Genomic DNA, 26,539 nt, shown 5'->3' with positions numbered 1-26,539 from the left:
GGTAAGGAAGGGAAAAGTAGAAAAATGACAAAATTTGAAGACATCATTGAAAAAATATTGAAATTAGATGAAAAGACAGAAAGAAAGGGAACTGTCAGTCAAATATATAAATTATTAATGCAGGCCAGTCAGGATGCACAAGGATTAAAAGCACAGTGGCAACATGATTTGGATCAAGAAGTATTAGGAGAAGAATGGAATAAAATGTAGGACCAAAGAATTATGAAGAACCTGTAAGGATAAAGGAAAATTGTTCTAAGGTAATATGGAGATAACATTTAACGCCAGTAAAAATGAATACAATAAATAAAAATGTATCATCACTATGTTGCAAGTGAAAAAAAGAGAAGGTGACATATTTACATGTGAAGTAAGTAAGAAAGAAAGGATGGATGCAATTTTTTTAAAGAAATAAGGGAAATAACTGGATTAAATATTCAAATGTCCCCATCAGTGGCTCTATTGAACAGGGTTAAGAAAGATCAAATGTTTAAAGAAAATAAGGATTTAATTGTAATAATGATTACGGCAGCAAGGTTAATCTTTGCAAGAAATTGGAAAAATGATAACCAATTTAATTTGGAGGAATGGTATAGAGAATTATGGGATATGGCAATTAATGATAAATTGGCATGTGATATGAAAATAAGAAGAGGTCTATCCAAAAAATAATGATTTTAGGAAAATATGGAGTGTATTCTTGGAATATGTATTTCGGAGAGGGAAGGGGCATATGCTGAGGGAAGAAACAATGAATTTTTTTTGGAGAGAAAATGGACTGAAATAATTTTATATATATATAAAAGAATTTTATATATATATAAAAGCAATATATATAGTCCATTTTCTCTCCAAAATATATATTGTTAGTACCAGCACTGGTGTTTTATGTGTATGTAATTGTATTTGAGGTTTATGTTGTGTAGATTGGATGTTTGTTTAATAAAATAATTTTTAAAAAAGAAATGTGATGTTCAAGGTTTATGTTTGTCACTCCCCAGTGACTTTCCAAGGCCCAGAAGAGATTTGAACCTATGTCTCTTGAATACTAGTCTGACACACGTATCTACTACACCACAGCTGTTTCACTGATTGCCTTTATATCCTTCTAGTCAATGAATGAACTCAGAGTGGCAGATATAAATCTCCTCCTCCCCTCTTTATCTTCATATCAACCTGTGATGCTGCACAGGTTAGGAGGGTATGACTGGCCTCTCCCAGTAATTTTAATGGCATTTGAACCCAGGTTTCCTGAGGCCTGGTCCAATACTCTAGCCACTACATCTCACCTGTAAACCCATTAAAGGTACTAAAGAATATTTATCAAAAGCAGTGAATACACACCACATATATGGTCTTCAGTTGTGCTGTCAGCTTGCATATCAGCACCACATATTTTAATGACTATGGGTGTGTGTATAGAAAACAGAAAAGGCAGACAGGATATTCCTAACAGAAAATAAACTTCAAGTATTATGGGTGTCATATGAAGAACTGCCATGCAGAAGTGTTTTCAGCTACCTTCATGTCAAGAATATATTGCTGCTTTGTAAGAATTTTCATAGCATTCATAAAATGTGTGTGTCACTTTTTGGCTCAGTCTTCATTTCCCCCCTCTCTTTTATACAAAGTACTCAGTATATCTTACCTATTTCAATTCAAAATTTGTCATATTGATATTCTATAATCTTATGATTCTTTCTTTGTAACTTTTGGACACTAAGTACCTCAATCACCAGAATTCAATTTTAAGGAGACGGCACCCAACAAATTTTACTTCCTGAGGCAAAGATCAAGATGGTGCCTTACTGTCCGACATATACAATCTATGTGGATGCGCTGCAGTTCCAGTTTTCATTTTATTTATTTCAGGTGCTTTTATTTTTTTTTAATTGCATTGTTTCATTAATTTCATTGTTTCATCAACATTTTTTTTAAATCAGCATTCTCTTTGAGAATAGTTACTTCTAGAGATGGGGACAAATAAAAAATGGCAATTCATTTCGATTCATGGTTCGTCAAGGTTAACAGATCAACAAATACAGATATACAAATATTCTTTGACAAATATATGAATATCCTTTGATTAGTTGATTCATCTGTACTTTAAATGATTATAAAACTGGCCCCTAAGCATCTAGAGACACCAAATTTGCAGGGAAGCTTCCTAAGACACGTTTCTACAACCCTAGAAAGTTTGGTGAACATTGGATCATGGACCCCCGAGTTATATAGTCACAAAGAGGACTCCCCAGGAATGCTCCCCCAGGTACTTAGAGACTCCAAAATGACAACTGAGCTTCCTATGTCTTTTCCCAGCACTTCTGTCAACTTTGGTGAAGATTGGATATTGGACATCTGAGTTATTCACCCACAAATTGGGTCCCCCCAGGAGAGTTTACCACACGGCACAGAAGCCCATTCTGCTTACTGGCCACTGATCAGCTGATTGGGGGCCAAGAGGCAGCCATCCCCCTCCCACAGGCAGACACCCCAACAGCCTACCCCACATCCCCTTCCTTTCCCTATCTTAGCCCCCACCCCACCCCCACCAACACCCCCTTACCTTAATTGCTGCTGCCGAAGTCACCTGGCCTCCAAGCTGCACATTTTATTTATTTATTTATTTATTTATTTATTTATTTATTTATTTATTTATTTATTTATTTATTTATTTATTAGATTTCTATCCCGCCCTTTTAGACAAATTATACTCCGGGCGGATTCCATCAAACATTATAAACTAAAACAGTTAAAAACAAATAAAACAATTCAAAACAATAGTAATTAGTAATTACTAAATGTAAAAAGGAGACTGGCTGCCCTTTGCAAAGATGGCAGATGCAGAAGGAAGGGGGTGTGGGGTAGGCTGTTGGGGTGGCTGGCTGTGGGAGAGGGATGTCTGCCTATCGGCCTCTGATCACCTGATTGGTGGCTGGTAGGCAGAATGGTGTTTTTGTTGTTGTTTTTAAATAGGAAGGGGGTGTTGGTGGGGGTGGGGAGGGCTAAGGCAGGGAGAGGAAGGGGGTGGGAGGGTAGGCTGTGGGGTTGGGTGCTGTGGGGGAATGGCTGCCTCTCACCTGCCGATCAGCTGATCGGCGGCTGGTAGGCCGAATGGGTTTGTTTTTGTTTTTGTTTTTTAATACGAAGGATGAATAAAAACAGGTAAATATTCCTCCCTTCGTATTCATGGGGGTCTCTGGAACCCATGAATATGAAGGAATGAATATTTAACAAATTGGCTATTTTTGAAAAAGCCGATCTGTTTTTATATTTATTCCCATTTCTAGTTACTTTCTTTCTCTTCTTGATATTTGAATGCTTTCTCCTTTCCAGACAGTGGTTGCTAAGTCTCTGTTGTGGCTCCCAGTTTTTATGAACTGTCTGGAAGAAAAATGTAGCTCACAGAAATGCAACCACTGGCAACCAGTTTGAAGGGCAAGACTCTTTTGTCTCCAAAAGCACTGGTAGATGGCACTGCCTGCCTGAAGAGAAGTACAATTTGCATTTGAGAGGATGAGAGAGTAAGAAGTTAGGAAGGCCATGTCTGACCAAGGTACAAAGGCCACTGTTCTCATCTCAGTCAGTAGCCTTAATTAGTCACTACCACTCCAGTTGTAATAAGCTTGCTTAGAGAGGAGCAACCAGCCCCTCCACTCTCTGTCATTGCCTTCTTTATGTAGACAGTGACTTGGCTGAAGCAGAGAAATGTCTGCTCCCAGTCTTCTGGCAGATATCTTCAACTTGTCAGACTTGCATCTTTCAGGTGGGCAACACTAATTTTTGAGATCCATGTCTCTTACTGAGTCAGGCAACATTCACCGTGAAGTGGGGAGATAATCCTAACAAGTATTTGGGAAGAAGGATTGGGAACCAAATGGGACAGGATACGTGGACTTGGTTAGATGGGCCAATCCTAGACTGGTCCATGCATCAGTTACCCTTGTATAAACCAGGCTGGGAAATCTCATCAGTGGCACATCTGTTGTCAGAGAGCCAACAGAAACAGTACTACAAAGCTGTGGCATCATCAGACAAAGTCCTTTTCATCTCCCAATCCTAGATTGTTCTTCAAATCAATTTCTTCAAGTCCAAAATCTGTTATTTGGATAATAAAGTCACCAAAGAGAGAGAGAGAGAGAGAGAGAGAGAGAGAGAGAGAGAGAGAGAGAGAGAGAGAGAGAGAGAGAGAGAGAGAATGGGCATAAAAAGTCTCCTCACCAGGCAAAATGTTGCAACAAGCTGCTGGGAGAGGTCGAAGTAGTGAAAACTGCATGGTCACACTGCTGAGAGGAGATTTGGGAGGTACAAGCAGCTGCAGATAATCAAATTAGGGTCTACTAGATGTTGGTGGTGGTGCTGCAGGTTAAATCGCAGAAGCCTCTGTGCTGCAGTGTCAGAAGACCAGCAGTCGTAAGATCAAATCCACACGACGGAGTGAGCTCCCGTCGCTTGTCCCAGCTCCAGTTTGAAAGCATGTAAAATGCAAGTAGATAAATAGGTACCACCACGGTGGGAAGGTAACAGTGTTCCATGCCTAGTTGTGCTGGCTATGTGACCATGAAAACTGTCTTCAGGCAAACGCTGGCTCTATGACTTGGAAATGGGAATGAGCACCGCGCCCTAGAGTTGGACTAACTGTGGAACAACTGATTGGTTCAAAATTGGGAAAGGAGTACGACAAGGCTGTATATTGTCTCCCTGCTTATTTAACTATGCAGAATACATCATGTAGAAGGCTGGACTGGAGGAATCCCAAGCTGGAATTAAGATTGCTGGAAGAAATATCAACAACCTCCGATATGGAGATGATACCACTCTGATGGCAGAAAGTGAGGAGGAATTAAAGAACCTTGTAATGAGGGTGAAAGAGGAGAGTGCAAAAAACGGTCTGAAACTCAACATCAAAAAAACTAAGATCATGGCCACTGGTCCCATCACCTCCTGGGAAATAGAAGGGGAAGATATGGAGGCAGTGTCAAATTTTATCTTCCTGGGCTCCATGATCACTACAGATGGAGACAGCAGCCACAAAATTAAAAGACGCCTGCTTCTTGGGAGGAAAGCGGTGACAAACGTTGACAGCATCTTAAAAAGCAGAGACATCAAAACAAAAGTCCAAATAGTCAAAGCTATGGTTTTTCCTGTCGTGATGTATGGAAGTGAGAGCTGGACCACAAAGAAAGCTGACCGCCAAAGAACTGATGCCTTTGAATTGTGGTGCTGGAGGAGGCTCTTGAGAGTCCCCTGGACTGCAAGGAGAACAAACCTATCAATTCTAAAGGAAATCAAACCAGAGTGCTCACTGGAAGGACAGATCCTAAAGCTGAGGCTCCAGTACTTTGGCCATCTCATGAGAAGAGAAAACTCCTTGGAAAAGATCTTGATGTTGGGAAAGTGTGACAGCAAGAGGAGAAGGGGACGACAGAGGATGAGATGGTTGGACAGTGTCATTGAAGCAACCAAGATGAATTTGACACAACTCCGGGAGGCAGTGGAAGATAGGAGGGCCTGGCGTGCTCTGGTTCATGGGGTCACGAAGAGTCGGACACGACTAAACGACTAGACTATGATGGACTAAATGTCAAGGGGAACTTTTACCTAGATGCTGGTGGAATGCTTGCCATCATAACATACTTAACACTACAAAAAAGAAAAAAAGAAAGAAAAAACCAAGCTTGTGACCATTTGTGATGTAATGGATTAAGACACCATTAAAGTTATAGATTGCCTTCCGATGTCAGTAGCAAAGATAAACTCACTGTAGAACAGAAATGTCTTTAAGAATAGGAAATTGTTTCTTGGAGGAAAAAAGCTTTCTGTAACATGTTATTACTGAGTGAGGCCATGAGAATCTTGAAAAGTTGTTAAGACTGTTGAAAGATGAAGTTGTTGGCAGAAAAAAAGTGTCATACTTCATCATTTCTCCATGATTTCCTACAACAATAATTTGGGATAATTACTGAACTTTGAATAAAATGATAAAATACGTCTTCTCCGGTTCCTGTATTTTAAAAGCAATCTGTGTGTTACTCATGAAATTTGCCACTTATTAATTACTGGAAAAACAATGATCATCCATTTCTAGTAGAAGTTTAATGATATTTCTGTAGTGACTAAGATTAAAAAGCAAAATGGGATGTTAGGAGAAGGTAGTCCCAAAGCATCCTCTTACAATTCTCAGATATGGATTTCAGTATATTATTATATTCATTCTTCCTAACAAAAAACCTTCCACACTCCTATATTATGAATGGAAGGATGTCTGTTATTCCAGACTAAAGTGTAATCAGACTTCTAGGCATGGTGATTCTCATTTACCATCCATCTTTTAATTTTTGGTTAGGAGTCCAGGAGGGGTACAGCTGCCAAAAATGACCTTCAGGGACACCTCATCACACCCACAGTCCCACAGCAACTCTCTGCCTTTGCTGCCCTCCCCATCCCTCCCTTGAGGAGTGACTTAATGCAGAAATAGAGCAAAGGCTGATGAAGGAAGGCTTGGAACATGCCAACCAGTTTGCTGATAGTGCAGTGGGAAGAATCAGAATCCCTGGCTTTCTGTGGCATTTCTACTGTCCACCATCCTTTCCTGTGAAGGAGCATTGCTGTCATTGTGGAATTTGTAGTTCTCTCATTACCGTACCTATATGTGACCTGAAACAAAGGACTGGAAGGGGGAGAAATGAAACCACATCCAGCACTGGTCACTTGTTGTTGTTTTTCCTGCAGGAGAGGGTTATTGGGTAAGTTAGTGATGTTCTGGTTCACTGTAATTTTTGATTCCCTCATTTTCCCCTCTGATATAAAATAATTTTTTTACTTTGGTTGTGTAAATGAACCACACCCTTGATTCACTGGAATATTTAAAAGATTATTGCAAACACAATGGACTTTACAAAAGTTTAAAATTTTAAATCAGATAACAAAAGCAAAAATAACAACAATAGAAACACAGCCCCAACTGGGTACTACATGAATATACTGTATGTCCTGTGATTTCCATGCATTAAAGAAGTACCAGGGCTAGATTTGATCTACAAATATTTGTGCAACACAGAATGTACGTTTATGTATATATGAATATTTATGATGTGCTTGCTATGAGCAGAATGTGATATTTGCATAGAATGTATTTAACCAATCAGATTGTAACTATAGTCAGCTAGGCTGCTATAAAAGGCAGTGTCAGCCAGGAGTCTGTTTAGATAGAGATGTAGATACGAATGAGATAGACATGGATAGGGACTGATAGGGCTGACAGCAATGTTCCCTCTCATTTTCAGACCACTGGGTAGGGCTCTGCCCCTCATGTGTGCAACTTTGTCCCTGTGTGCAAGCATTTCCCTCCTCTGCAGGGTTCCATCACGACTGGAACCAAAGGGGCTGAAAATGATCACTTTTGGTGTGCAGAGGGGGAGGAAGGCTGAGCAGACAGAGTCACACACACAGGTTTGAACCTTAGAGGGAACCTTGGCTGAGAGGGTCTCTTTCTATATGTACCTCAGGCTCTGACTGAAGTATAAAGATATGAATAATATGTACTAGGGCTAAATAAGTATTATGAATACAGTGGTGCCTCGCATAGCGAGGTTAATCCATTCCGGATTAACCTTCGCTATGCTGAAGCATCGTTGAACGGATCAAAAAAACCCATTGGAACGCATTAAACATTGTTTAATGCGTTCCAAATGGGCCAAATACTCACCGTTCAGCGAAGCTTCGTAATGGCCGGCAGCCATTTTCGCGCCCTCGCCTCGCTTAACGAGGGCGCGAAAACGCTGCGCGCGGCCATTTTGGGCCATTTCCGGGCTTCCGGCGGCCATTTTGGCCGCCGAACAGCTGATCGTCGGGCTTCGTTTTGCGAAGATCGGTAAGCGAAACGCTTACTGGTCTTCGCAAAGCGAATTTAGCCCTATTCAAAAAATGTTAAGCGATCGCATTAGCAATCCGAAAAAACGGATCGCTATGCGATTTCATCATTATGCGGTGCGCTCGTTAAGCGAGGCACCACTGTATAATGATATCACAACGTGATAACTATTTACTAGTGAACGTCTGTCATACCAAACCATTAAGCACTGCATTTGTGTAATAGTTTATATATTTATTGTCACTGAAATTTATTTATTGTTTTAAACCAAGTCATGTGTTTAATTGAATTACAGTTGCTGGCAAAAACACACAATATGGGAGAACAACACCTTATACTTTACAAATAGTGGTTTTTTAAAAATCTAATCACTTCCAGCTGTAATATGTTGATTCTATTACTTTATAGGTTATAACTAATTTACAGTGGTGCCTCACTTAGCGATGTTAATCCGTTCCGGAAAAAACATCGCTAAGTGATTTAATCGCTAAGTGATTAAAAAAAGCCCATAGGAACGTATTAAAATGTGTTTAATACGTTCCTATGGGCTAAAAACTTACCTTTAAGTGAAATTCCTCCATAGTGGTGGCCATTTTGGGTGCCTCTACAGCGAGGCAAAACAGCGGCGGCCATTTTGTTTTTGCGGTGGCCATTTTGGAACCACCGATTAGCTGTTTAAAAAAGTTCACTTTGCCACGATCGCTTCCATGCGATCATCGCAAAGTGAATTTTAGCCATAGAGGACATTGCTAAGCGATCGCTCCAGCGATGGCCAAAAGCCCATCGCAAAGCGATTTCATCGCTCAACGGAGCAATCACTAAGCGAGGCACCACTGTATTTAGAACCAAAACCCAATCCAAAATCTATTTAATGGAGAAAGGTATCCCTTGGAGTTTTCTTTTGTACAGTGTTCAAAGGCACAAAGTTCGGTTGCTTCACAAGGAAAAAAACACACCTTTATGCACTAAATTAAAATGATGAGGGATGAACTCTTGTTCTGAAGGGAGCAGAAGGTCCTCCCCTCCCCTTTCAGAACTGAAATTTTGCAAGAATAACCCATCTCAAAGATGTCTGCATTCCCTGGGCTAAGGTAAATAGTCCATAGGACTTACACGTGCTTGCTGAAGAACTGCTTTGTTTTTCCCAGTCTCCTCATCTAGCCCAGGATACCATCTGGGGGTGGGGGTAGAGAGCAGCAATGTAAATAATGGCTGGAATCTGTTGGACCATTATATTTTAATTTTATGAATGGTTGACAATGTATATTTTATGTTTGTTGTGTGTTATTTCAAAATCTTGCAATGCATGATTTTTATAAATATTTTCATATAAATAAACAAACTAAGGGACCATTAAAAAGAAGAACATTTAGTAAAAAGATAATAGACTGTACAGGTCTATGTTGGTGCCTTCTCAATTTGTGCATCCACATCCTTCTCTCTCTCTGTCCACTCCAAGAATTACAGATTTGTTTCTTCGGAGACCATCTGCCACCCTGGAGCCATAAGTACCAATTGTCTGAAATCCACTAGCCAGTCATCACTACAACCACTATATTGTCTTAGTGGAACTATTAAGTGGGCCCTGCTCTCATGGCAATTTACTCATGGATTTTGCCACTGTTTGTTTCCTACTTCTTGCTAAAATCACTCCTGTTCTGTAAAAAAACAAAATGCCACACCTTAAGTTAATTTCCAATGGTTTTGAAAGGATTTATCAATACATTTAAGACTAATAAACACATCTTTTGAAGGAAAAATGTTTTTACATTAGTTTATTAGTCTGTGGGAACTTGACCTCTGAGGTGGAACAAGTAGCAAAAGCAAATATTCTCTCCTAGTTATTTATGTCTGTTATTCTGAACTCTCTTTTTTTAATGTAAAAGCCTGCTCTATTCTGTGGGAGAGTAGATTTTTTTTATACAAAAGGTCCCAGTTTCAATCTCAGCATATCCAAATGGGACTGGAAAATAATCTTTTCAGGAAATCTTGGAGATGGCGCCTGTCTCAATCCGTAACTACTAGATCATGCAGGTAACCTGTCATTAGAAACAGAGCTTCATGAAGTGATAAAAGAAATCGTAGATCAAGCTGGCTTGAGTCTGCATTTTGCAAAGTAGCTTGCTTTTGGTTTGCGGTTCTTTCTGTAATCCTGTCAGAGCATTGCACAATTCAAAATCATGGACCCACATGAAATGTAGGCAAAATCAAAAACCAATTAAAATTTCAATAAAATCAGACTAATTTTGACTAGAAGTGGTCAGAGCTTGAGACATTTGCAGAAACTTTTCTTTGACTTCAGCTGTTGTCCGGGGCATCGGTGAAGTGAGTGGGTTTGGTGCTATTCTAGTGCGACACTTGTGGAAGTGAAGGATTTGCTGGCTGCGTATCATTGCCTACAGGACACCAGAGTGTACTGGTTGGTCATTGGGAGATAAATATAGGTCTCAATTTGCAAATCTGACTGTGCTTTGAAGGAATTTTGTCTTTGGAGGGAAAAATGTTGTAATAGCAAGAAATATGTACCTGAACACAGGACAGTAGATTATTATTCCTTGGTCCAAAGATTCTGTAACCAGCCGAAGTACACACAGCTCTCCTGCTCATTCAGTTCAGCAATCTGCTGGTACAAAGTATGTGTTATTATCTTTTTTTTAAAGTATTTTTTTGTGTGAGATGAGTGACTGTTTTATTTTTTTTAAAAAGACACAATTAAATATATATTTCTCTTTTCATGAAAAAAAAAGAGTAAAGATAGAAATGGGGAAATATTGACCATTTTTGTTTTTGTTTTTCAGGGAAAATATAACTTACAAGAAATAAATTATTACACAAAGTAGCTCAAAGAATTTTGAACATACTTTATGAAGTTTCAAGATGTGTTGTAAGACACTTTCTGACTGCCAAAACATTCATCAATGCTATTTTAAACCACAATAACTGTTTAGATCACACCATTATATTCAATTTTCAGAGTTGTTTCTTGTGCTAGAGATGGATTTTTTAAAATAAGTAGGCACTTTGCTTCCAGGAAAAATAGAAAAGTTCCAAACACACCATGTTATTATCTAAATTACTGGCTAAATGAGTAAGTATACTGGTCACTTTTAGACAATATTTGTGGGTTCTCAAGTGCACATCTTGGAACAAAGCAAGGAAAATATTAGTGAAGAGCTCATTGTTGGGGCCCAGACTTGGAAAAGAAAATTTGCCAATGTGATCTAATATAGATTAGCCTAAACTAAAGATTGGTAATATGGCATCCACAGACATCTTACCTTTCACTTAGAATTATGTGAGACATTTTCTTTGGTATTTGTCTAACATTTTCTCTGGTAAAATGCTTAGTTTCTCTGCTTTAACTCCTCCTGCTCTCCATTTCTGTTCTCTCAGGATTTCAAATATCAGTCAGCCAGTTTTTCTTTAGCCATAACCACTAATATATTAGTAATTCTTGCCTCTATGATTCTGTACCTTTACTTCTGGATAAGGCTTTCTAAGCAGAGGTAGTCTTCACAGTGACAGTGATATTTTTCATCACATTCCAGAAGGGAGAACATCTCAGAATGAAACCAGAGAAGATGGGGATTGTGTTCAGTCTGGGTTGTGCTGACAATATAAGATGAATGTGCTTGTGTGATGGGAGATTTAAAGCATAAGATGGATAGATGGAGTCAGAAGCTGAACTTTCTCCCCACCTTCATTTCTACTGCTGAAAACAATTCTCTCTAGCTGAGAAGGGGAAACTTCTAGCTCAGAAACCTACAGATGGAAAAGTGCTAGGATGAAAAGCTTGGAGGAGTGGCCGTTGCCTCAAAATTTTGAGATGGGGCATTTCCACCTCCCTGTTCAGGCCAGAGTTATGACCAAACAGCTCTTGAGATGCAAGTTTCTGTTCACTATAAGCTTAACCAACCTGTGCTTTAAAAGTGTTACTCACCCCACTTCTGCTTTATTTTAAATCACCATCAAGCCAGCTTGTGCACACATGCTTGCTGTCAAGCATATGTCTGACTCTTTATCTAGTCTGACCTTCAGTTTTTTGCTGTGAGAACAATAAAAGAATCTTATGGTACTTTAAAGAGTAACATATGACTTGCAACACAAGTGTTATACTGTACATTAAAGGCCACTTTGTCTGGTAAATGAAGCTGTGTGGGTCCAGGACCTCAAACATCCTTATGAGTTTTTTTTCACTATTGCTTTTAAAATTATACCAGAACTCATGTTCGTCTCTTAAGCTGTATGTACGATAGCCACGTGCTTTTAACTGTAATTGCATGTTATTGTTATCACGGTACTTATTATAATTGTAACTTCCTGTAAGCTTGTTGAGAGGTGGGCTGTCATGCAATTCCCTAAAACAAACAAACAACAAACAGACAGACGGACAGACAGACAGACAAGCAGCAGTTTGTGGAAAACAGCAGCCTGCACTTTGAAACTTTTGGACATAAGAATTCCAATTATTTCTTCTTGTTTCAGGTTTTTGTCTCTGAAGAAGCATGTGAATGATTTGAGAGAGGCATGGCTTTCCCTGGGTTACCAGTTCAACGGTAAGTACTACAGACAACTATTACTACTTCTCAGAGTGGATAAAAATTAATGATTTTTCAAAAAAAAAATCAAATTGATTTCAATCTTGATTTAAATTTTTAACAATTATTTTAAAATTTACATTGTCAAAAAGTCCAGTTTTTTGGCATTTAAATCTTGATTTAAGTTAATCTGATTTAAATCATATCACCCTTCTCCTCTTCCTCCTCCTACATCTTCTTCTTCTTGACAAAAAATAATTACAGTAAGTGAAATAGGCTCTGAACTTTAGAGTCAAGAAAGGATGGAGGGATTAATCCTAGTTCAGAGATGCTGCAGAAAAACAGAAACAACAAATGAACCAAACAGCCTGAAAAATCTGCAACAACCATCGAATGAAAAGATCCTCAGCCCACCAGAGTATCCGCAGCCAGCTACTGTAACTGCCAGGATGATTTGCATGGATACATGTTCTGGTTGTTCTGGGTTTTTCGGGCTCTTTGGCCCTGTTCTGAAGGTTGTTCTTCCTGACGTTTCGCCAGTCTCTGTGGCCGGCATCTTCAGAGGCCAGCTCTCTATGCTGTCCTCTGAAGATGCCGGCCACAGAGACTGGCGAAACGTCAGGAAGAATAACCTTCAGAACACGGCCAAAGAGCCCGAAAAACCCAGAACAACCATTAGATCCCGGCCATGAAAGCCTTCGCGAATATATTGATAAATGTTCTCTTGCACAAACAGAGTTGGATCCAAATTTAGGTACATACAAGTGGATTTTCGGAAGCTTCCTCCATCGTTCAGCAGGAGCTTGTCCAACCTCATGCTGGGAGGCCTTCTTGAATGGGAACTCTTCTCAAAGAAGTTCCCTTTGTCCACTTTTCAAAGATACTCATCCCATTAAGTAGCACTTTCCAGTTACTTGAGTCTAATTTTCCAGCAGTTGTTGAGGATGCAATGGGAGATGGGGGAGTTAGAAACAAGACAGGTAAGGTTCGCACACCTACTGTAAGTCTCGATCCAACCCATGGCTTTGGGCTTCTCTTTAAACTTAATTGGATCCTCTGCTGTTAACAGGAACATACATGTGATTCAAGTATGCATGGAGAACACCATATATGGCAACAATATATAATTTGGGGGTACATACAGTATAAAATATGGAACAGTAAGATGGTAGAATCAGCTATATTTGATATATGGTGTAAGATCGTTCCCTCAGAGATGAAGAGTGCTTCCAGAAGTTCAGCTCCTGGTATTGCTCATCAAAAGACATTCTAATGGGTGAGAAGGGATCCAGAAAATGAGAGAGACGTACAAGTGAAAAACAGTCACTTGAAAACCCCATTTCTCAGAAAATTCTGTGAATGAGATATAGTGTAGCAAAATCCTCTCCTGAAAGCTCCTTGAAGGCATAGTTCTAAACAGTTGATACATGCATGGGGACGTCCACTGCAAACTAATTACAGGTATTTCCAGATGAAGCTTTTATTTTGCAAGCACCCTGCTTCCTGTTGCCTAGGACAAATTTCCTCTTTGATGGTCATTCACATGAGTGTATGGTGAACACTTGTATGTAGTCAAATATGCTGTCCTAATGGAGGCAAATTAGAACATACATCGAGTCCATGAAATTAGGAGAGCCCTGTGTTAGTTTTAGTGAGGCTTTCAGGAAGCTTTTTGGATTTTTTTTTTTTTAAGTAGGAAGCTTTATTATTTTTTAAATGTACTTTAGAATTTTTCACAGAGATCTTTGAAAAAGAACAGCAATTGAGTGATAGGCACAATTAATTCCATTGCTTCCAATGAATTAGTTTCTTTGGCATGAGATATTCACTGCAGAGTCTGTGCTTTGACCAGAGAAAAGTATATTTTCAGCGTTGGCTTTATGTAGAGCTCGCTGGTGACTCAGAGGCCACCAGTCTCCCAAACCGGTTCCAACAAAATGACCTGCTTCCCTATTCACCATTGCAAATGACATGGTTTTAGTTGTTTTTCAGTGTCTAGCTGATCACCGTGTCTTATAAACGTGAAGCATTATGTAAAATAAGGCCTGATTACAATATAAATGAAACCTAATAATTGCTTTTAGCTCCCTCCGCAACATATTATTTGCAGAAAAGCAATTGTACAAACCATCTAGAAAGTGAGACATTCTTTCAGAGATTCTAGAATTCTCACATCTTGGACAACTTGTGTAGACAAGGCCTAGGGCCCAAGTTTCCAACCATGGAAATAGGTATTTTCAGTATTTTTTTAAAAAAACAATGTAACTAGTAAGTGCCTCAAGGACTTCTGGTTTTGGTCTTTAAAAATATATTTTAGGGGATAGAGGCCCTTAGGGCAGTGGTCTCCAACCTTGGGCCTCCAGATGTTCTTGGACTTCAGGTCCCAGAAATCCTGGCCAGCAGAGGTGGTGGTGAAGGCTTCTGGGAGTTGTAGTCCAAGAACATCTGGAGGCCCAAGGTTGGGGACCACTGCCTTAGGGGACATCTCCTGAAGGCCTCAGATGCATGGCCCCCAGAGCTTTCTTAAGTCTTCGTTCAGTTGTTAACGTTTTTTATGGGGGTTGTGAGGTGGCTTTAGGAGCTCCAAATGACACTTATAAAGCATAAGAGGATTGATGTATTCTCGAAGGCTTTCACGGCCGGGATCTGATGGTTGTTGTGGGTTTTTCGGGTTCTTTGGCTGTGTTCTGAAGGTTGTTCTTCCTGACATTTTGCCAGTCTCTGTGGCTGGCATCTTCAGAGGACAGGAGTAGGAACTCTGTCCATGCCTACTCCAGTCCACTGAAGATGCCGGCCACAGAGACTGGCGAAACGTCAGGAAGAACGACCTTCAGAACAGGGCCAAAGAGCCCGAAAAACCCAGAACAACCAGAACATGTATCCATGCAAATCATCCTGGCAGTTAGCCGACTGCGGATACTCTGGTGGGCTGAGGATCTTTTCATTCGATGGTTGTTGCAGAAAAAACCACAACAACCATAAGAGGATTGGTCCATATGTTTCATTGTTACCTCCAGGGCTTCAGAGAGGAATCCTTCCCAGCTGTGGTGTTTGGAGATGCCAGGGTTAGACCTGGCCTTTCACATGCAAGCTATGCTGTCTACTACTCAAACTGTCTGTTCCCAATGCTGGCCCTTTATTACCGGTTCAGATATGTAGGGCCTTTCAGTAATTTTTTATAGTGCACTCTTGTTCTGTTCCCATCCACTTGTATGCTTTCTTTCTCCCCCGCCCCCATTCCAGAGAAAATAGATTTCAAAGTCCCTTGGGTAATTCTGTATCTAGTGACTTTTTTTTTTTGCACTGCAAGATTTATACACTGTAAGTGACATCTGGCAAAAAGGACAAAATCAAAAGAAGAAAACAAACCCATTGTGGTAAAACCTCACTTAGCCTTTTTTGGCCTATGGCAGCGATTCCCAACCTTTTTTGAGTTGTGATCCTCTTTTATAATAGCCAAGTAATGCATTGCCCCCCCCCAGTTTGCATAAAAGGCACTTTTAATGGAGTAAAGTAATGTTTTCTCAGAAAGTAGACGCTTCTTTCTCCCAGCAAAGGGCCTGTTTCTGATACATACACATATGTACTAACTTTAATATCCCACTCTGAAAGGTCAAGGAAAACATTATTAAACAAGGGCTACAATATATATAAGGTGACCCATGACCCCCAGAAAACACTTTGTGACCCTCTTGGGAGTCATGACCCCCAGGCTGGGAAACACTGGCCTATACCAATACAGTGGTGCCTTGCTTAGCGAGCGCACCGTATAACGACGAATCCGTATAGCGATCCCCTTTTTCGGGATCGCTATACGGAGCACCCAATCGCCGCACCTCGCATTGCGACGATTGGGGAGTCCGGCCGCCATTTTGGAGCCGCGTTCGGCGGCTCCAAAATGGGCGCCGGATGACCCGAAATGGCCCCGCGCTGTGTTTTCGCGCCCTCGGCAAGCGAGGGGAGGGCGCGAAAACGCGGCGCGGGGCCATTTCGGGTCCGTTTTGAAGCCGCAAAACAGCTGTTTTGCGGCTTCAAAACGGCCGCGGACGACCCGAAATGGCCCCGTGCCGCGTTTTCGCGCCCTCCCCTCGCTTGCCAAGGGCGCGAAAACACAGCGCGGGGCCATTTCGGGTCCGTTTTGAAGCCGCAAAACAGCTGTTTTGCGGCTTCAAAACGACCCGAAATGGCCCCGCGCCGCGTTTTCGCGCCCTTGGCAAGCGAGGGGAGGGCGCGAAAATGGCTGCCCGGGGCCAGGAAACTTCTCTAAGTGGGAAGTTTAGGGCCGATTTGGAACGCATTAAATGAAGTTTAATGCGTTCCAATGGCTTTTTACTTCCCGCTTAGCGAAGATTTCATATAGTGAAGGTTAATCCGGAACGGATTAACCTCGCTATACGGGGCACCACTGTATAATGATGATCGATTTGACAAGCTCCAGTTTGGAAATGCAAGTACATATGGATGCATGTTCCTTCCTTCCTTCCTTCCTTCCTTCCTTCCTTCCTTCCTTCCTTCCTTCCTTCCTTCCTTCCTTCCTTCCTTCCTTCCTTCCTACCTACCTACCTACCTACCTACCTACCTACCTACCTACCTACCTACCTACCTACTAGTCCACACAATATGGCTTCTGTTCAGAATGGAATTTCCAAGGGAGACAAATGACAGTGGTCATTAGGGGATGGTAACTGGAAATCAGAGCAATGATATTGGTGTGTTAATGTAAAAGAGTCGTGCACAATACTTCATTGCATTAGTATAATTAGGAAGCTACTTTAAGTAATAATTGCATGTATGAACGATATTTAAGAGGTAATCTGTGGGGAACATCATGAATTCTGAAAATGAGGAATTCTAAGTACAGTAACATATGTTTGAATAGGAGGAATACTATTCTGTTCAGTGTACCATGCTTATATCTGTATTAATTTCATTGCATTTGTAGTATCTCTGTACAACCTGATTGTGAAGAACAATGAGATCACAGTGCTTTCTTGTAAAATCTGATTTAGTCTTCAAATAACTTTATGTAAACAACGAAAAATGGGTAGATGCCGTTTCCAGTCTGCTTCTCTCAATTCTATTGTGCAGTAACATTACAATGAAGTTTTATCAAATTTTGGGTAAGCATTTCCCACAAATGGGGAATATCTGCAATAGGTATGCTGATGATTTTCATCTTTTAATTGCCTGTTACTCCATGTCTCTGGCAAATGGTTATTGGAAATTATGAGCATTTCTTCTTTATGCTTTTAGATTAGCTAACTTTGTATGACATCACTGAAACAGGAGGGCTCAAAGTTATCATTAAGCAGGAATAATTTGCTCTGATTTCTCCATGGAGGCAAAGTTCATTGGTTTGCTCCAAGGGTGGGCAAAATGTTGTCGTTCAGATGTTGTTGGTCTAAAACTCCCATCTTCCCTTACCACTGGCTCTGTTACTAGAAGTGAAGAGTATTTAAGTCCAAGCCTGTGGCGATCCCCTCTGAAGCCCCTATTCCCTCAGGCTTTCACGAGGTTCTCGCTCTTCTTCTTCTTCGCTGTCACCAGGTATTGCCGTCTCAATACCAATCACTCAAGGAGACATGTGTGCTTTCCAAACTGAAGTTATTTATTTGATCAGGGAAGTTAACATCAGATTAATATTCAGTAGGTAAATCAAAGGTTGCTAATCACTTGAATCTGAATCAATTCTACTTTAACTTTAAAGCTCTATCAACTCTCTGTTCCATTCAGCGTCTTTACAGATCTCTCACTCACTCTTAGTTCACTCTTAAGTTTCACACAATCTCTCACTACCAGAATCTCTCTCATCCTCCATACACCAGCCTTTATATCCAGCCCCCTCCCCCCTTGGCACCGCCTTCCGTCCACTCATTGGCTCCTTCTCCACTGCTCAGCTGTGACGGACAGGTGAGGGCAGGGCTGTTCGCTACAAAGCCCATTGGAAGAGAGGCATGCTTCTTATTCCTGGTTGTGTCCACTGCTCATTGGTGAAATGCAGATTGAAACTAGCTTGGAAGGTGAGTCAGTTCATGAGTCAGCTGTGAATTGGTGAGCATTTAACAAGGGACCAACTGTTAGAATTGCACAGATGTTATTGGCAGGAAGAGGAGGACAGTAGTCTATACGTTTATTTTACTTGTAGGCATGATCAATCAACTAAGACACAGGTGGGAAGGCAATACATCCACTATTTTCTTACCATTCTTGTGTGTTCGAGGAGGAGGAGGCCTAATTGTTCACTCCCTTGGGACTCCTTGAGCTTTTGGCTCAAGGCTGAGCCTTGCATAACTGTTTTGACTGGGCTTAGTATGTTTCCCATTTTTAACAGCTGACCCAGCATTTCTGGGTGGCCCCCACATGTGCCTAATTGCTGGCATGTTGCATTCCTTTCTGTAGATCTAAATCTCTGTCTTTAGTTTCTACCTACCAAAACAGTGAGAAAAACTGATTACCTAAAATAGTTGACAGCTCACTAGGGGATGCCCCAGGGAGAGCGAAAACCATACTAGTTCTTTACCATTCTGACTAGTGCCTGGAGGAGGCACTGAACAAAACTACAAAATGAACTGTATATTTATTTTCTTACTTGAGGGTATAGTGTTGAGCAGCCATGTTAGCTTGTCATAGTCAAAACATGTGAAGAAACTGGCTTTAGTCCACACAAGGTTATGCCAAATAAAACTTGCCACAAGACTCCTTGTTGCATTTATCTTGCACTACATGTCACCTGGTGGGGACATGGGAGAGGACCTTCTTTGTCACTCCTCCCAGACTCTGGAACTCTGTCCCACAGCAAGCTAGGCTGCCCTTCTGCAGGCAGGCAAAGACCTTTCTCTTCAGGAAGGCTTTTCCTTAATGGCTGGTGGTCTGAGGGGTGTGTGTAAACTGCTCTGCTGTTTTAAATGTGTTTTAATATTGATCTTAGTTATCATTGTAATATAATACTTGTTTAATTCTTTTTTAATATTTGTATAATTACTGTTTTTCGCTTTTAAACACTGAGATAAGCTGCCTTGGGCCCTTTTTGGGAGAAAGGTGGGATATAAACACACACACACACACACACACACACACACACACACACACACACACACACACACACACACACACACACACACAATGTTGTGTTTGTCAATTGCTGTGTATGATCATTATTTTTATTTATTTGTGCCATATCTAAAAGTAAAATGTTTTTTTAAAAAATCTGGACACCTTACAAAAAGAGAAAGAAAAAAACTACTTACATACAAGTGCTATATAACTGGAGGAGTAGAAAGAGATCTGGACAAAAGTGCAGTAAAACATAGAGAAATAAATACATGGAATAAAAGTAGAGAAAACAAGGGTATAAATTTCTCACATGTGAAATTTTGAATATATAGTGTGGTAAAATAATTAAGGAGAGTGTATAAAAAGCAGCCCAGAAAATGTCCCTTGTATTTTAAAAATGAGATTTGAACAGATGTTTATCAAAAGTTACTACAAAACAATCAGCTCTCCAGCTGAGTCTGGAGGCATGGTCACCGTACAATAACATTTCCTTGCAGAAGAATCTCTTTCAGAGATAATCTCTTGAGCCTCGTGGCGCACTGGTTAAACTGCTTTACTGCAACCAAAACTGTGCTCATAACCAGGGGTTCAGTCCCAGGTAGCTGTCTCAAGGCTGACCCAGGCCTCTATCCTTCCAAGGTTGGTAAAATAAGTACCCAGCTTGCAGGGGGGGGGGCAATGTGTAGCCTGCATAATTAACTGGCAAACTGCCCAGAGAGTGCTTAAAGCACTGTGAGACAGTATATAAGCAGCAACTTTGCTTTTTTGTTCTTTTTCATGCCTGATAGTCCAGTGTGTTAGCCCACCAGCAATTTAGGCCAATAGCATTTTGCCTACCTAGTAAATTAGAAGCCAAACAATTTACACCCAATGTAATTTGCTTCCCTAGCAGAGGAATTCAACGGTTAGTCAAAACAAGGTATCTTACCTGCCTGTTAAAGCAACTTGCTGGACTTATGATTTACAGGAATTGTATTTTACATGATTTATAAAAGCAATAAAAATGCCCATTATAAGTTTTTTTTTGACTGTGTATCAACTGGAGATGGCCATTCAGCCTTACTACACTGACCTCCCTGGTGTGGGTAAAATCCAGGAGGAACAAATATGCTTTTAGTCAGTTTAGTGGTTTGTACTTCAGGACCTAGAGTTAGATAGAGGGGTGGAAGAGTTTATGGGGAAAGGGTGGGAGGGGTAGTACCTTCAGCAGCAGAAATCTCTTACCTGAAAGATGACAAAACTACATAACTGTGACACATGCGGTTCTATGGCTGCAGAATGGGGTGGGGTTGCGATGGGAGTGTTGCTTTGGTGAAATTGTATGGCTTGTGTTGTGGGTACAGAATGTGCCTAACTTTCTCTGAGTAAGCTGCTTTATTGACCCTTCCTGCCTCATGCCCTTCAGAGGTATTGGATTACAAGTCATATCCACAACAGTTAGAATGATGGGAGTTGTAGTCTGACCCACAGGGACGGCACCATCTAAGGGGAGAGCTGCCAGATACCAGCCATCTGGACAAACTTTCAGTTTCTAAATTTTGAGATAATACTTGTTAATGTCTAGATACAAGACATTTCTTTGTACCACAGTATGATCTAGCTGGGTAGGTGGGGCTCATCAGCCGTGGAAGGCAGCCCATCTAGGAGAAGGAAAACTCCGATTTCAAACCTCCACTGCCTTGTGGCTATATCCACCAATGGAAAAGGCTTCAGGAGTTAACCTCGAGGCAAAATCCGGAGCTGGAGTCCCGAAGGCAGCTCATGTCGTTCTGCCAACTCCTGCGACGTTGCTGGAACCAGTCGTATTGGCTCTTGCCTTTCCATTGGACCATTTCAGCAATGTGGAGAGGGGGGATCTGCTGCTTGGGTAACAGCCTATCCTCCATATTACCTTACCCGGGTTTCATGCTCTGGAGAGGACACTCCTCGATTCAGAGCATGTTACCATAGTCTCTCGAGACTGAAGGATGCCTATGAAGATTTGGTGCAATTTGTTTCCAAGATGAACAGCTGATCCATGGCTCAGTGCCCTTTCCTCTCCAGTGGGCATCTATTCAGCAGCAGCATCCCATCCTTTCTCCTCTGGGTGTGGCCTCCAAGTGGGAACCTGCTTGGGGGGGGCACCAAACATATGGATGCAGGTCAACTGTTTGACCAGAAATGAATTGCACTGAACCACCCAACTGGCTATAAGCATATTTGTCCATCCTGGATTTTATCCACACCAAGAAAGTCAGAGTAGGTGGGTGAATAGTTAGTGTGGCCTCTCTGACCTGGGGTAATCTTTACAATGGAAATTTATATTGCTTTTCCAGTTCCTGTAAAATACAATTCCTATAAATCACAGGTATGGCAATTTGATATAATGGCAGATAAAAGCCCTTGTTTTGACTAACAGATGAGTTCACCTTCCAGAGAAGCAGTTGTACTTCGTGTAAGTTGTTTGGCTTCTGATTTACTAAGTATGCAAAATGCTATGGGTCTAAATTGCTGGTGGGCTAACCAACTGCACTGTCAGGCATGAAAGAGATTCTTTTTGCAAGCTAATGTTATTGTATAGTGACCTTGTCTCCAGACTCAGCTGGAAAGCTGATTGTTTTGCTGAAACCTTTAGTAAACTGTTATTCAAACCTCATTTTTAAAATACAAAGGAGATTTTCAAGGCTGCTTTTTCTCACTCCAGTTAATTATTTTAGCACTATAGATATTCAAAATTCAAAATCTTGACATTGTTACATGTCTACTTAGGAGAGTGGAAGGAAAAACATTTGTAAGCTGGCAACCAAAGGGTATTGTGTAGTGCCCGATAGGCAGAATTCAGAGAGGTGTCTTGTGAATAGGCTGACCCATAAGGAACTCCCATTTCCACTTTCCTGTCAAAGGCCAGGGTGTTATCAGACTATCATAGTCAGCTAGTCTGGTTGTAGACTCCAGAATGGTCTTACAAAAGCTCAAAGGCTGTGCCTGTGAGTTCATAGAAACCAAAATGACAATCTATGGCAAGTCCTGAAATAACTGCATGTTTTCTGATTCTCTGGGCAGTGCCTTAAACATACTACAACCTTTCCTCTCTTTGTTCTACTGTTTTCCCTTTCTTTGTTAGCTTAAGTGTTTAGACAAAGCTATAATGAGGAACAATCCAGATAAGGTCTCCTCATACATATTTATAGCCTGGTACAGCTTTCCAGCACACTACTTGAAAAGGGATGATAATTTATCTACATACGGAAACTGCTTAAATGTATTGTCCAATAAATTAACATCTATATGACCTCTGTTGCTAAGATAACCATACATAAGATATCTTTCTTCTTTCTGGATGCATATGGATGTTTTATGTATTTTTGAAATTATGGCAGGTACTTCTTTCTATTCAAATTGGGTTTTTATTGTTACGTACTTCATACTTACATTCTGAAGATGAATTTGGTAATGTTCAATCTAAGTACACTCAATTATTGGTGGAAGACCAATAAAAGTAGAGAAAACACGGGCATATGTTTATGGGATTCAAAGTTTCCAGATGTTTTGTGGTGAAAGAATTTGGAAGTATATAAGGGGATACTTTTAGTCTCAATTTAAAAATATAGAAAATGTGTATTGGTTGGGCTTGTCAGATGTCAGGGTACTTGCTAAAGATTTGGGAACTGCTGTGCTTCTCTAAATCTAAAGGAGGGTTTTTGTTTTGTTTTTATGTAAAGCAGCTTTAAAGCTTGAGTACTCATCTCCATCCATTATTCGCTGGCATTGGAGTTAACTTGTTTGATACAAAGTTGTTTATACATGTATTGCGGTCCTACAATATCAGTGCACGGAAAAAAAAAGAATGGGAGGTGGGGACTGGGGAGCGAGCCAATGGGGTCATGCACTTGACCTTGTGATATCATTTGGTATAAAGTAAGGAATGGTGTGTCATCATGACAACTGCACAAGCTCTGAGGCCTTAAAAAACAAAAATCCTTCTTCGGCAGAAGTCTCCACCCAAGCTCCAGAAGTAGCAATGGTTATAGAAAAGCTTTTCCAAGGCAAATGAACAAATGAATAAAAGAATGCCAAGTAAGTCAGTTTTAGTTTAATCCTGAGGTTAGCACTGATTACTTCTAAGTGATTGTACAGATTTGAAAGGAGCAAGATAAGGTAGTGGCAGTGGTAACAGCAGTAGAGGAGGGAGGCTCATGGTATTTCCTATGTTTAACAGTTCTTCCCAAATATAGAGTCTACACTGACCTCAAAATGCATTATCAACCATCACTCAACAGTGCTGACAATATAAGATTGTACGGTCATTCCAATATCATCTGAGGGTGAAACTTGGTTAATAGCTGATATGGGATATGAATCCCTAAATAACAGCTCACATTCTGAAAAAGAGGAACAATTGTTTCAGTTAGTTTTTTTCATCAGGATTTACCTATGACTGAGAAGGAAAGAACATAAGATGTTGAAAAATCTGAATGTGGGGAAAAACCAAAAGTGATAGATGTGCCTACCAGGGCTGGAACCTTGAGTCCTTCATTCTTAAACATCTGGGTTTGAACCACAATGCCCAGAATCCTTTTGCTTACTTATGCCTGTATTAAGTCCAGTAGCACAGATTCAGTGATAAATTGTGACCAGCTAAGAAGTCAAAGCCTGTATTTCTTATCATGCACCAAGTCATGTGACTGGTGGGCCGCAAGAAATACACACACCATCCTCTTAACTAGGAGCAACTCACCACTATGATTTATGGACTTAGTACAATAGGTGTAAGAAATAGGAAACGTTATATGCTTTTTATTCGCGAAGGCTTTCACGGCCGGGATCTAATGGTTGTTCTGGGTTTTTCGGGCTCTTTGGCCATGTTCCGAAGGTTGTTCTTCCTGATGTTTCACCAGTCTCTGTGGCTGGCATCTTCAGAGGACAGCAACCTGTGCTCTGGTTGCTGTCCTCTGAAGATGCCGGCCACAGAGACTGGCGAAACGTCAGGAAGAACAACCTTCGGAACACAGCCAAAGAGCCCGAAAAACCCAGAATAACCGTTATATGCTTTTCTTCCCCTGTGTATCTTGTATTTAGTTGTGCTGCATTTTGTAATTGGTCATTAGGAGATAAACATGGATTTAATTTTTCAGTTCTGAGCCATGTCTTTTTGTAGAACTCTCATGATAGGAGTTAAAAATGTGATAGAGGTAACACACATTCTGCTCAATGTCTAGTTAAGCCTTTATGGTTGCCAGTTCCACCTCTTTCTCCCCTTAGGTTTCTAATCTTTAGCACCTACTGTATGGCAGGCCTTCTCTGTGATAATAATAGCTGTATCCATTCAGTTTCGCCAGAGCACTATAAGGAGAATTTTGTTCCCTTTATTTTTGAAGTATTTGTTAACATTTGCATTTATTTACTTATTAGTAGATTTGGGATGGAAACAAGTGGAAGTAAAGAAAAAATGGGACAAAGCAAAACGGTCAGTTTTTCACTATATTACACTGCTTAGTCAGTGCACTATACCAGCTCAAATTTTATAGTAGGGCTGTCTGATGAAATAAAGGAATAGAAAGAAACCTTTGACTTTTGCTGAAAAGTAGGAAAGCCATCATGGTTAAGCCATCATGTTTCCCTTGATATAAAAATTTATGTGCTTCGTACTTGTCAGAGGAATGTAACACCTGGGGCAAAAATAATAATAATGCTGGGAGCAAGATTCACTACAGTGAAATAATTCATTGGTATCATAATTCATTTTGAATAAATGGGTATAACTTCAGAGAAGTGGATCTGGATTTATATCTTTTGCCATATATCCGTATTGTATTTTATGTTAAACAGCTATGAACTACTGACTTTAGGCTGATCTAAAACCAGACGTTTCTACTTTCCCTATTGGAATATTTGCAAAATGTTAGATTTGCATGAGCCTTATTCAGTCAGGCATTTTTCACTTAAAGATGCAGGGGAAAGGAGACAGGGTCCCTGACTTCAACTTCTACACATATATTTGGTGTAATTTATGTACAGAGATAACAGAAAAACTATATTGTAACTCCTTTTTCAAAAACCTTGCTTCCATTACAGAATACAAGGTAGTTCACAAACTAACTTAAAACACCTACAGCTAAGAATATACTGGCTGAAATCCTATTGTTTAGCATGGTAAGTCACACTAAAGTAAGCCCACTGAATCAGTGAAGATTTGTTGTTTCAGCACTTTTATAAGTTCCATTGATTCAAATGGGTTTACAAAAGTGATTAACACCATAAAAACCTTGATGCAAGCAGCCACCATTATAGGTTTACTACTTGAATGGGGGAAAAGAACCTGTGGCTGAATAGAAATAGAATAAGGGGGTTGGGGGAGAATAACTGCTTAAAATTCTTCTGATAATCAGTAACATTGCTGACATGCACATCTAGTGCTGGAAGAATTTAAAGGTAAAGAGCTAACATAATCAGTTGATATCTGAATCTTGTTTAGGCATTCTGGTGGGGGGGAGGTTGTAAGGAAGGTACTCCTCTTACCAGCTGAAGATGACATCATTTGTGGTAAGGATCTAGTTAAGCACTGGTGGAGCATAAAGGTCCACCGGCACATTCACACAGGATCTCATTCTTGTTGCATGTCTTATTTTGAGGTAAGTGAAGATCTGTATACGAAACAGCTGGTTTTTGAAAGAAACCCTGAATACTTCCTTGTGGAGGGTTGAAAATGTCAAAACACTCATATATATCCATAGCACAGGTACTTTGACATAAACAGGATCCTGCTCTGTACCTGTGGGTGGGTGTGATAAAAGAAGGCAAACTCCATTTGAGTTAGGGTGAGAGATAAAGAATTTGAGACACAACTCTGGGGTGATGAGAGGAGAGTTCGCAGAGTGTACCAGCTTGGCTAAAATTGTTTTCATTTTACCTGAAAAGATTAGTTAGCAACATCTAGCAAGTGAGGGCAATCTGCTGTGGAAAGTATTTTTTTTGTGTGAGATGAATCAGGCTGTTCTCCATCTTCTATACAGAGATTGGGACTATTGAGGGGAAAATCAGTTAAATTAAAACTGCAGCCCTGTTTGGTACCAGGTTGGGTAAATGTTGCGTTATG

At 40.4% G+C, this 26,539-nt stretch overlaps 1 protein-coding gene across 2 annotated transcripts in view; it reads left to right on the top strand.

Moving 5' to 3' along the window:
- Positions 1-26,539, top strand: part of INSC (INSC spindle orientation adaptor protein) — a 216,806-nt gene that overhangs the window by 57,301 nt on the left and 132,966 nt on the right. For both annotated transcript variants that reach the window (XM_020801414.3, XM_078383904.1), the window contains exon 2: positions 12,359-12,429. In XM_020801414.3, the coding sequence (XP_020657073.3) occupies positions 12,401-12,429 (29 nt within the window). In that variant the 5' untranslated portion in view covers positions 12,359-12,400. The remainder of the gene's footprint in view (positions 1-12,358; positions 12,430-26,539) is intronic.

The sequence above is a fragment of the Pogona vitticeps genome, chromosome 1 (genome assembly GCF_051106095.1).
Source record: "Pogona vitticeps strain Pit_001003342236 chromosome 1, PviZW2.1, whole genome shotgun sequence".
Classification (NCBI taxonomy): domain Eukaryota; kingdom Metazoa; phylum Chordata; class Lepidosauria; order Squamata; family Agamidae; genus Pogona; species Pogona vitticeps.
Note: the sequence above shows the minus strand (reverse complement) of the source record. Positions and strands in the feature narration are given on the sequence as shown.